Source organism: Lycium ferocissimum, chromosome 6 (genome assembly GCF_029784015.1).
Source record: "Lycium ferocissimum isolate CSIRO_LF1 chromosome 6, AGI_CSIRO_Lferr_CH_V1, whole genome shotgun sequence".
In the NCBI taxonomy this organism is placed as follows: Eukaryota; Viridiplantae; Streptophyta; class Magnoliopsida; order Solanales; family Solanaceae; genus Lycium; species Lycium ferocissimum.
This window is the reverse complement of record NC_081347.1, coordinates 15,226,720-15,238,015: the sequence shown is the minus strand read 5'-3', so window position 1 is coordinate 15,238,015 and position 11,296 is coordinate 15,226,720. Positions and strand designations below refer to the sequence as shown.

The following is an 11,296-nucleotide window of genomic DNA, read 5'->3' as shown; positions in this document are numbered from 1 at the left end:
ATTTTTACCTCCATAAGACCATAACTGACCTATTAATTTCTGCTCTTAATAGTATTTATAATTCATGCTTTCCAAGTTTTCATATTCCTAACCCCAAAATTTAATTTAAAAGTTTAAGATACCTTATGGTATTTCTCCATCTACTCCTATATAAATTCATATTTTTTGTTTCATGAGACTCTACCCAAAGTTATCCTCAATTTTCACTGCAGTATTATATTCATGTTTTTCTTACTTGAAGAAGAAGAACGCTCTTGAATGGTGATAGGCTTGTGGGAGTAGATATCAACGAGAGCTTCCTAAATTATGTATTAATTCCATATTTTTCCCTTCTATCTTTTAATGATTAAGGTCTTCGTAATGATGTGTTTATTGTCTTATTTTTTTCTCTCTATTTTCTTTCCCTATGTACCTCTATGATGTCTCTTAAGTTCGGGTTTTATATGAATTTTCGTCCGATGATAAAAAGGAGTAGAATTGCATAACATAGCCATTGATTATATTGTTTAATTTGTGGCGCGAATGTGTGTGCAATAAATCGAGTTGCATGTTCTTTTGTTGATTGAATTTACAGTTAAGGGAGTACATTGTTATTGTATTTGGATGGAGATGAGAATTGTGGAAATCACGGGCAGTATATGCACATACATTATAGTTTTTAGTCTCTTTCTGTGTGTTTAATTTGTTTTAAAATCGTTGTAAGTTGCAAGAATAAATATTGTGTTCTTTTTCTAAAGAAGATGATCACATGTGAATTCCTAATGGTTTTTTTTCTCCGTGGAGTCAATTGTAAGTCTGAGTATTTATAGAAAAAACCGAGTAAGTGTAATTTTTTTAATCTTTTGTATTTTTTATTTTTTATTCTTTTTTATGTGAGAAACTCTCGAAAAATATTTAAAAACGCTGACTTAGATACACATTTATTAAATATATATTAGATAAAGAGAATATTATATATATATTTGAGGACACAAATGTACTTCAAACTTCACATTTTAAGAAATAAAAAGATAATTAATTAGGAATACATATCAACTTTATAAGCATGCTCCATTTATAAAACCGGCCATCCGTAATCTTTCGTAGACAACATATAATATGTAATATTTTGTAAATTATTTGTGTCTTTTATATGATCGCGCAAAGCGCGGACAATTTCACTAGCACATATAAAACCATGCCAATAATGAAACAAAAAACGACATGAGATATAATAAAGAGGTAAAAGCTCAGTAAATTTGAATGTTTTTTTTTTGGTGATAAAACGTACTTAAATTAAACATTACAAACAATAGGAGCATCTCTTTGCAGTGTATTTACATGAGGGAGGAAGAAGCTAGAACTGCTACTTCCTAATCTACTATTGCTACATTGTCTACGTGTAAGCACACCCCTCGCCCCCCCCCCCCCCCACCAAAAAAAAAAAAAAAGACTCCTATTCTAGTGTATTTTACTCATATATATATATATACATATATATATATATATATATATATATATATATATATATATATATATATACATATACATACTAGCAAATTATGTCCGTGCGATGCACGGGGCCCAACATGATTAATTTGGTTACTCAATTTAGTTAGTCTTTATGGTTTGTATATTTTGTAAAGGATACCGCAATTCTCCTTAGTGAGTCTCCATTTTTTTTCTTTTCAGTCTTATTTTTTCCCTTAATTTCTCAATAGTCGTTAAAAATTATCTTATTTTGTTTATGTCCGTCTCTTTTTATATTTAATAAGTTGACAATTCAAATATCCTACATGTCAAGTTTATAATCACAAGATATTTTTATTATATTATACACATTTTAATTTAGAACCACAAGATAGTCAATCTTTATTTCTTAAACTCCGTGTCTAGTCAAACGTAGACACTTAAATTGAGACAGAGGGAGTATATGCCAAATGAAGGAAATGATATGCCAAATGAACGAAATGAAAGGACAATTGAGACACTACGGACACGTAGAGACTTAAAATTTAATACAAGAGGTAGTACTAATGTTAAACTTCTGAAATGTACACATGTTAGTCTTGACTTAGAGTACAATTTCAGTTGCTTTTTGTACAACTTATTATTGCTGTGTTCGTCCACTTGGGCGTTTGTTGTTAAAAAAAAAAATTGTCTTATTTTCGTTATGTCCGCCTCTTTTTATATTTAGTAAGTTGACAATTCAAATATCCTACATGTCAAGTTTATAATCACAAGATTCAAAGGATATTTTATTATATTATACACATTTTTAATTTAGAACCATAATATTTGAAAGTCTATCTTTATTTTTTAAACTCCATGTCTAGTCAAACGTGGACACTTAAATTGAGACAGAGAGAGTATATGCCAAATGAAGGAAATGAAAAGACAAGTAAGACACTGCGGACCTGTGGGGACTTAAAAAGTAAACACACAAGAGGTAGAATTAATGTTCAACTTCTGAAATGTAAACATGTTAGTCCCTATTTAGAGTACAATTTCAGTTACTTTTTGTACAACTTATTGTTGTTGTGTTCGTCCACCTTGGGCGTTTATATATAAGAAGAAGAAAAATATAGAATAGAAAAATAGACATATATTTTAAGTAATGTGGCCAAGTAATATGGGACGAGTGATTCATTTATTAATTCTTAAAGAATGTGAAAAGTCAACTATAGTAATGTGGCCAGGTAATACGGGACGGCGGAGTACTTCATTTATTAATTTTTAAAGAATGTGAAAAGTCAAGTATAGTAATGTGACAAGTAATATGGACGAAGAGTACTTCATTTATTAATTCTTAAAGAACGTGAAAAGTCAAGTAATGTGGCCAAGTAATATGAAACAGAAGGAGTACTTCATTTATTAATTCTTAAATAACATGAAAAGTCAAAAGTGAACAAGTATAAGTACACGGAGGAAATAAATATGTGTCGAAGAATTAAAATTGAAGTGCATACATGTATATATGAGAAGAGAATAAATATTCAGCAAGAACGTGAAAAGTCAAAAGTGAACAAGTAAAAGTACACGGAGGAAATACATATGTGTCGGAGAATTAAAATTGAAGTGCATACGTGTATACATGAGAAGAAAATAAATATTCAGTAATATGACATATATCCACGTGGGATTTATTAATTCTTAAAGAACGTGAAAAGTCAAAAGTGAACAAGCAAAAGTGCACGGAGGAAATAAATGTGTTGAAGAATTAAAATTGAAGTGCATACATCTATAAATGAGAAAGGAATAAATATTAAGTACTATGATATATGTCCACGTGGGATAAAAAATAGTTGGATAAAGTGTACAAGTTATATAGCTTATAGTATAAGCATTCATTGCGTGTATAATTTGTAAAGCTTTTCGTACAAGTACTTGATGCTGTGTTGGTCCTCCTCAGATGCTTATATATATATACTTATATAAAATAGAAATATATACTCTATCAGCCAGAACCCATTCAATTTAGGTTTCATGTTTGCCGACTGTGACCTACCCCAAATAGAATTGTGGAATTGCAAAGGAGCTGCCTGCATTTTATTTTATCAAAGCAAAAAAGGATTTTACCTGAAATAAATGTAGGTTTCCTTTAGTATTCAAAAAAATATTTGCCAAATTTAAAAAGGACTTCAAAAATAACGATAATGTTTATACTTTTCCAAAAAATAAAATTTGTGAAATATTAGAAATATAATTCAATACTAATTTGAGGAAAATAGTAAATGACAATTTTGTCTATTGTAGAGTCTTTTAATGAAGGGCAAAAAGTTCAATCAACATTTTTAAGGCCCTTCGCGCTTTTAATATAATATAGATGTAGATAGATTATGAATTATGATATGATGATTATGATTATGATTGTCCTGAAAAGTATGACCCCCTCAGTCTCAAATATTAGTTATTTTAGTAAACTGAATTTATTTCAAAATATTTGCTGTTTCATAAAAATAAGAAGTCATTTAATACTTTTTTTAAGAAAAATTTGTCCTTTGTTCCTAGAGTTAATTAAGTGAGACGTTTAAGGAGAGATAAAAGTAATTGAGAGAAATATCTTATGATTAAGACTAATTAATGTCTTTCTTGAAGGGAGTGCAAAAAGCTTAAAAAAACAAATAATATGGAGGTAGGATATAGATGACCATGTACAACAAAAATATAAGGTAACAGTCTTTGTATGAAGCTAAAAAAGTTCAGCAAACACTTGCCATATCCTTAAGTGACATGAATCAAATGTTTTATGTACTTGCAGAACATGTAAGAAGTCGAATCTTGATCTTTTGTAGCATTCCTACAACATCTTTCATGTTGATCCTCTGTTCCGGAGATTCAGCGGAGCAATCTAGTGCCACTTTCAAGATGGATGCTACACAATCTGTCTTGTCCATGTGTTTCTTATCTTCTGGCTTTAGCAAATTCGTATCCACAACTTTGCTTATTGCCTCTGGCAGTGAATCATTTACCCATTGCTTTAAACTAAAATCTCCATCAAATATTTCATCGTTAGGCCTTTTCCTTGTAAACGTTTCCATCAACATGATCCCATAACTATAAACATCACATTTTAGCGACACCAATCCCTCCCTCCCATACTCTACAATAAAATCACATATGGTTTATCATTTAATCGCTAGAAAGGGAAAACAAATTTAGGATACTGAAACAAGAAGCTATAAGATATTTACCTGGTGCAATGTAGCCGAATGTTGCTAAGGTTTTAGTGTGTAAATCACTCTCACCTTCACCGAGTAGTTTGGAAATGCCAAAGTCACTTACATGAGCAATCATGTTTTCATCTAGCAAGACATTGTTAGGCTTCAGATCACAATGAATAACAGGTGCTGAACAACCATGGTGAAGATATTCCAATGCACATGCCACATCTATCATTATGCTTAGTCTTTGCATGATGTCTAAGAAGTAGTTGTGCGAATACAACCACTTTTCAAGGCTCCCATTAGGCATGTACTCGAGCACTAAAGCCTTGAAATCAAGGTTGGAGCAACTACTAATGACTTTGGTGAGATTCCTATGGCGAAGGTTGCAAAGAACTTCACATTCTGTTTCGAAACTCTTGAATGCGCCTTCTAATTGTAGATTGAACACTTTAACTGCAATGGTAGTCCCATCTCTGAGAATTCCTTGGTAAACAGAACCAAAACTCCCCGAACCAATGAAATTACTCTCACTAAAAGCGTTAGTGGCTTGTACTATTTCATAGTATGAAATTCTTCCCCTTGTAGCCAACAAATCAGCTTGGACTGGAACATTTCCTTCTCTTCTGCACCTCATCCATACAAATGCCAATGTTATAAAAACAATTATCACAGCAGTTCCCAGTAGAGGAAAGACTATCAGAAGTAACTTCTTCCTCTTTGATCTACGGTTTAACGAAATGGGGCATGGAGGGACATGAAATCTTGGAGCACCACACAATGTGTCATTAAACATGAATGACTGGCTAGAAAGGTTCTTGAAAGGACCACTAGAGGGAATTTCACCATGGAATCTGTTAAAGGAAACATTGAAATAGTTGAGATACCGAAGATTCTCCAAGGACATTGGAATTGATCCAGATAGATTGTTACTCGAGAGGTCTAGAAATTCCAAACTTGGTATGCTACCAATTGAGTCAGGTATAGATCCTTGCAGCTTGTTTTGTGTCAAAGAAAGGTGTATTAGATTTTGCAAGTCTCCTATTTCTCTAGGAATACCATTTGAAAATTGATTCTTCGAAAGATCTATACGAATTGCAGCCTTTGGATTTCCAATTTCTGCAGGTAAGGAACCACTCATGTTGTTAGACGATAAGTCGAGCTGCAGAAGATCCTTGAGGTTACCTAAGCTTGATGGTATAATGGAATTCAATCTGTTGGAATTGAGTTGTATCCCCCTAAGGGAAGTAACATTCCCGAAACATTCAGGAACAATTCCTGAGAACTGATTTTCACCCAAATTTATGTTACCCAAGTTCTGCAGTTTACATTGGCCATCCCCAATAGATCCTTTTAGTCTGTTGTTTGCCAAAGACAATTGCTGAAGCCTGCCTAAGCTGCCAAGTGTCACTGGAATTGGTCTAGACAAGCTGTTCCCGTATAGATGCAAGAAGATTAAGTTGCTTAAATTCCCAATTTCATTTGGAATTCCACCTTTAATTTGGCAATCAGAAGCTAAAAGCTTTTTAAGAGAAGTTGAAAGGTTCCCAACTGAGGCTGGAAGCATACCATTTAGAGGGTTAAAGGAAAGACTCGGATCTTTTAGATTTCTGCAATTTGTCAATGAAGTTAAGAAGCTAAGTTCTTGAGAAGACTGGTCACTGCTTAAATTGTTTTCCATCAAGTTTAGGGTCTCTAGGAGTGTCAAATCTCCAAGAGAGTTGGGAATTGAGCCAGAGAGTTTGTTCAGAGAAAGGTCTAGAACAGTTAGTTTTGAACAATTTGCGAGTGAGTAAGGCATAGTCCCAGCAAGGTTTGTTAGTCCACCTAAGAAGTTCAACGTTGGGAAGCATAGAACCTATATTCGATGGAAGGGTTCCCGATAGAGTACTATCTGTAAGAGAAATCAATCTCAGTCCTGAGATGTTGAAAATCCCCATTGGAAATGAACCACTCAATCTGTTACTCCCCAAATCAAAGTCCTCAACTCAATGAGATTGCTTACCTCTTTTGGTATTTCACCTGCCAAAGTTATATAGTATCAAAATAATCTTTAGTTAGGTATTTTACTGTAGAAAACGTTTAACGTTTATCATCTGCATACCTGTAAGCATGTTTTCACCAAGATATAGACCATGAAGCATAGTAAGATTTCCAATCTCCCTTGGTAATGATCCAGTTAGACTGTTTTTCTGCAGCGACATAAGTTGTAGTGAGGAAATATTGAATATCGACTTGGGTATAGACCCTGTAAGCTGGTTATTCTCGATGCCTATCATCAGCAGATTAACAAGATTCCCAATTTCCTGTGGTATTTCCCCTGCAATCATGTGACAGCATCTTGTATAAGTAGCTTAAAAGAGGAAAAAAGAGAGACCTCATAGAAATGGAAGACCTTGTATCATACCTTTGAAATGGTTAAATCCAAGATATAAGGCCTGCAAGTTACTTAACATCCCAAGTTCACTATGTATCGGTCCATCAAATTCATTATTCGGCAGAGACAACAACTGAAGTTCGTAACATCTTGACAAGCTTTGTGGCATATGACCTTGCAGCTTATTAAAAGAAAGATAAAGCCCTTTGAGAATAGGAAGATGATCACATAAATCAGTAGGGAGATTACCAGATAAACCATTTTTGGAAAATCCAATAGTCTCAAGGGTGGAAATATTGAAAATTGAGAACGGTATAGAACCAGTAAGCTGATTAGTTTCTATAGTCAACCAGTTCAGGCTGTGAAGATCACCGATCCCATTTGGGATGTTTCCATGAAGGAAATTGTTAGAAAGAAACAAAGTTTCCAGCTTTGTGGCATTTGAGGAGGATGGAGGAACAGAACCTGTAAGGTTGTTTCTTCCCAGGTTTAAACCCCTCAAATTTTTAAGATTTCCAATGTCTTTTGGGATCTGTCCCTCTAAAGCATTGAAGGCCAAATCCAAAGTTGCAAGATTGGAAATGTTAGAAAGTGAAGAAGGGACTAAACCGGTAAAACTATTATTCCTAAGACTAAGAACTTGAAGTTGAGCTAACAAACCAAACCAAGAAGGAACTTCACCACTGAAGTTGTTATAACTCAATCTCACAAACTTTAGTCGACGCAAATGAGCGATTTCTTGAGGCAGATTCCCATAGAAATTGTTGCTTTCAAGTCAGCAGAAACAAGAAATGTGAGGTTCCCAAAATATCGCGGAATGGTTCCTGTTAGACCCATGCTGGAGATGTTCAAGGAAGTCACTCTATGGTGCCTAGAGCCACAAGTGACTCCAATCCAATTGCAAACAGAAGTGTCCTGAGACCAGCTTTTGGTCAAGAGCTAAAAAGGGTCAGAAATGATCTGAGATTTCAGGGAAAGAAGAGATAACTGATCAGTTGTAATGTTGGTTTCAATCTTGATGGCTGAACTAGTCACAACATATTGAAGCAAAAAGAATGCTAGTTGAGAATAGAACAAGGACTTCTCTATGAGTGCCATTGCTTTGAAAATAAAACTTGTCTATGAGAAGTAGTAGTGCGGATTTGGGACATATATAAATGTTTCAAAGTTTCCTTTTGTTTCTTCACAGAGATGTGTTTCTGATAACAAATGATTAACATAATATTTGGTCGTAAATGTCCTAGGTTGGTATAACCGATTCAAATTTGTTTGAGACTGAGTCATAGCAATAGCTGTCATAAATGTCTTCCATTCCAAAACATATCTTGATGGTGACTTTGATACTAGTTATAGATAATTTCCATTGGGGTATACATCTTGGAACTACTTTCCACAACTGCCGACAATGCGATAAATTATTTGAGGAAAAAAAAAAAAAAACGACATAAATGGTGAAAACCTTCATTCTTGAAGTCAACTAAAGTCTCCAAGCTATGTTGACTATGGCATTTAAATGCTGCAAAACAGTCAAAAGGGACCTTTCGATTCATTAAATATGATGACTAAAAGTCTAAACTTTCATTCTTGAAGTCAACTAAAGACTCCAACTTGTGAAAACTTTCATTCGTGAAGTCAACTAAAGGCTCCAAGTTGTGTTCCTCATAAGCACTTTTAAAAACGGAGCACAAATTGCTATTTTAATAGGGCTAAGATCTAGTACATCCTACTCTCTCATACTTCACTTGTGGAACTACATGAGATATGTTATTGTTGTAAATCAATTAGTTAAACACAAACTACAACTCCTCAAAAATACTTTTTTTAAAAATATGCCTGACAAAAATAATTTTTAAAATAAATAATTTTTAAAACTAAATGCGAATAAGAATCCATTGTTTTTGTGAACATGGAGTTTAAAGAAATGTGAAAAATAAACATATTTTAAGAGCTTGACATAATATGCTACTAATCCGGATTAATTTTGCCCCAATGCGTAGGCACCGTACACCGGATGATAAAACCAAAAAAAAAAAAAAAAAAAAAAAAAAAAGAGATTCCATTGTTTCTGTGATGGGAAAAGGCATCATTACCCCTTGAACTATACACGAAATTGCTACGATACACCTTATTTTTTAATTCTTTTTGCTAATAAAGCAATTTTTAAAAAAATTTGAAAAGTGAATTTTCTTTTAAAATAATAAAAAATGGATATTTAAAAAAAATCTGAAAATTTGATTTTTGAAAACTCGTTTTTTTTTTTTAAAATCAAATTTGAAAACATGGATTTTTTTTTTATAAAATATGGAAGAAATGGATTTTCTTAAAATATGAAAAATTGGATTATTTTTTAAAAAATGTCTTAAAAAATCTAGATTTTCATGATTTCATTTTTTTAGGACACTTTTATTTTTTAGATAAAATCTGGATTATTTATTTTAAAAATCTGGAAAAAGTATTTTTTCTTGTCAATATGTGAAAAAACTGAATTTTTATAAGAATTTGGATAAATTAATTATTCTTTTTAAAATGTGGAAAACCCCTTTTTTTAAACTAGATTTGGAAAACTAGATTTTTTTTTCATATATAGAAAAAATAATCAGTTTTTCACATTTTTCTTAAAAAAATCAGTTTTGTAGATTTAAAAAAGTCCAGATTTTTAATAAGAAAACTCTTCCAGAATTATTTTCTAAAAAACGAATTTTCATATTTTAAAAAAAAAAATTCAGTTTTCCGTATTTCAAGAAAATGCAGATTTTTAATAAAAAAATTAAGTTTTCCACATTTTAAAAAAAATCAGTTTAGAAAAAAACTTTAAGCTTTGATGTGAAGTACCAATTAAAAAATGATACGGGTAAGATTTTATGCTTGTCACTTTCCCAAAGAGAGTGAAATGCGCACTCTCGTTGCCACGTTAGAGCTTAGGTTGATAATTATTCCGTTTTAAAAAGTTTAAGGGGTAATAGAACCTATAAAAAAAATAATGTGTGTCGTAAAACTTGAAAGATAAGTTAGGAGGTAATGATGCATTCTCTTTATGTGGTATCAACAAACAGATTAATAATTTTATTTCCAGAAGGACATAAAAGTGCTCTAGTTAAACGTGTTGCTGCTCGCTACTCGCTACTTGCTACTTGCTACTAGGTACTTGCAAGTGTTCAGTCAGGGGTATTTAAGGAAAACAGAGATAGGGACATTGAGGATTGGGTTTTATTCATGTTCTTATGCCTCTTCATCTTTTCATTATTCATTCAACCAAATAGTTGCTAAATCATCCATCCTATATATTCTCTTCCCTTTAATCACATAAATACCAAATGACCCATTCTCTAGCTTTAACATCTACAAACCTTATCCAATACGCCATCACTCCCAAAATTAGGGCTTTACCAAGACCATCATCAAGATTATTCAAAATTCAAGCTGTACAAGATAATGGACTAGGACCTAAGCGACTGATTGACATTATTCGTATAGTGCCAGAAATATCAAGAAATTATTTCAAAACCCCTTCAAGAAGGGCACTGTTTGGAGGTATATCATTACTTGGTGGATTTTATGTGGCACAGACAATTTCTCTATCATTTGGAGCTTTAGGAGTTAATGATGTCATTGCTGCTGTAGTGTGTGTCTTAATTACTGAATATGTGACAAGATTTTACTATAGTAGGCCTAAGGTGACTTTTCCTATTGCTCTTTTGAACAACTTCAAGATGGGTTTTACGTATGGTTTGTTCATTGATGCTTTTAAACTTGCCAGTTGAGCTATTTTTGCAGCAGTAAGTAGTTTTTTGGTAAAGTTTCCTCCTTTTGTTGTATCTCTTATAAAAGAGTAACTCTCTTAGGGGATATTTGGTTTGAAGACAAGTTATGCTGGGATTATTTATTCTGATATTATTTCTTATTGACTGTTTTGGTTTGTGGTATTGAAAAACTAGTGTAGAGGATTATTTCTGTTTCAGACCCGTAAGGGTGGCTCAGTTGGTTGAGCATGAAACTTCTATAACGGAGGTCTCAAGTTCGAACTCCTTGCCTACCAGTGTTATCAAAAGCGAAAAGCGCAAAAAAGTTCTAAGGTCAGCTGGGCTTTTAAGGCAAAGCGCAAATAAAGCGTGGGCTTTAATGGAAAAAAGCGCAATGGTGCAAAAATACAAATATGTATATGTTTAGTCCAAGATTGATAATAATAAGCATGAATAACAAATATATGGACAAAGAAATTGTAAAAATATTACGATAAAGTGAAATATCAATCCTCTAGTGTCACCTCTCCAAGAGA

General features: G+C 32.8%; 3 protein-coding genes across 3 annotated transcripts; 1 reads left to right on the top strand and 2 right to left on the bottom strand.

The window, feature by feature from the left end:
- Window positions 1-4,109: 4,109 nt before the first annotated feature.
- LOC132059406 (receptor kinase-like protein Xa21) lies at window positions 4,110-6,584 on the bottom strand. The gene is made up of 2 exons (XM_059452015.1): window positions 4,674-6,584; window positions 4,110-4,582 (listed from the first exon to the last, which is right to left on the bottom strand). The coding sequence occupies exons 1-2, from the start codon at window positions 6,442-6,444 to the stop codon at window positions 4,227-4,229; spliced, it is 2,127 nt and encodes a 708-aa protein (XP_059307998.1). The 5' UTR covers window positions 6,445-6,584; the 3' UTR covers window positions 4,110-4,226.
- Window positions 6,531-8,118, bottom strand: LOC132061150 (LRR receptor-like serine/threonine-protein kinase FLS2). The gene is made up of 5 exons (XM_059454012.1): window positions 8,009-8,118; window positions 7,882-7,935; window positions 7,051-7,787; window positions 6,748-6,963; window positions 6,531-6,665 (listed from the first exon to the last, which is right to left on the bottom strand). Exons 1-5 carry the CDS (start codon window positions 8,116-8,118, stop codon window positions 6,598-6,600), a joined length of 1,185 nt encoding a protein of 394 aa, XP_059309995.1. The 3' UTR covers window positions 6,531-6,597.
- Window positions 8,119-10,169: 2,051 nt separating this feature from the next.
- LOC132060683 (uncharacterized protein ycf20) lies at window positions 10,170-10,894 on the top strand. The gene has a single exon (XM_059453655.1). It carries the CDS (start codon window positions 10,335-10,337, stop codon window positions 10,779-10,781), a length of 447 nt encoding a protein of 148 aa, XP_059309638.1. The 5' UTR covers window positions 10,170-10,334; the 3' UTR covers window positions 10,782-10,894.
- The last annotated feature ends 402 nt before the right edge of the window (window positions 10,895-11,296 follow it).

Bases quoted from the DNA above. Each gene is read 5' to 3' on its own strand.
- LOC132060683 (XM_059453655.1), top strand. From the start codon at position 10,335: ATGACCCATTCTCTAGCTTTAACATCTACAAACCTTATCCAATACGCC.
- LOC132061150 (XM_059454012.1), bottom strand. From the start codon at position 8,118: ATGGCACTCATAGAGAAGTCCTTGTTCTATTCTCAACTAGCATTCTTT. The intron at 6,964-7,050 runs GTATGATACAAG...ACATGATTGCAG, and splicing joins TGGATTTAACCATTTCAAAG to GGGAAATACCACAGGAAATT. The intron at 6,666-6,747 runs GTATGCAGATGA...TAACTTTGGCAG, and splicing joins TGGTGAAAACATGCTTACAG to GTGAAATACCAAAAGAGGTA.
- LOC132059406 (XM_059452015.1), bottom strand. From the start codon at position 6,444: ATGCCTTACTCACTCGCAAATTGTTCAAAACTAACTGTTCTAGACCTT. The intron at 4,583-4,673 runs GTAAATATCTTA...ATTTTATTGTAG, and splicing joins ATTCGGCTACATTGCACCAG to AGTATGGGAGGGAGGGATTG.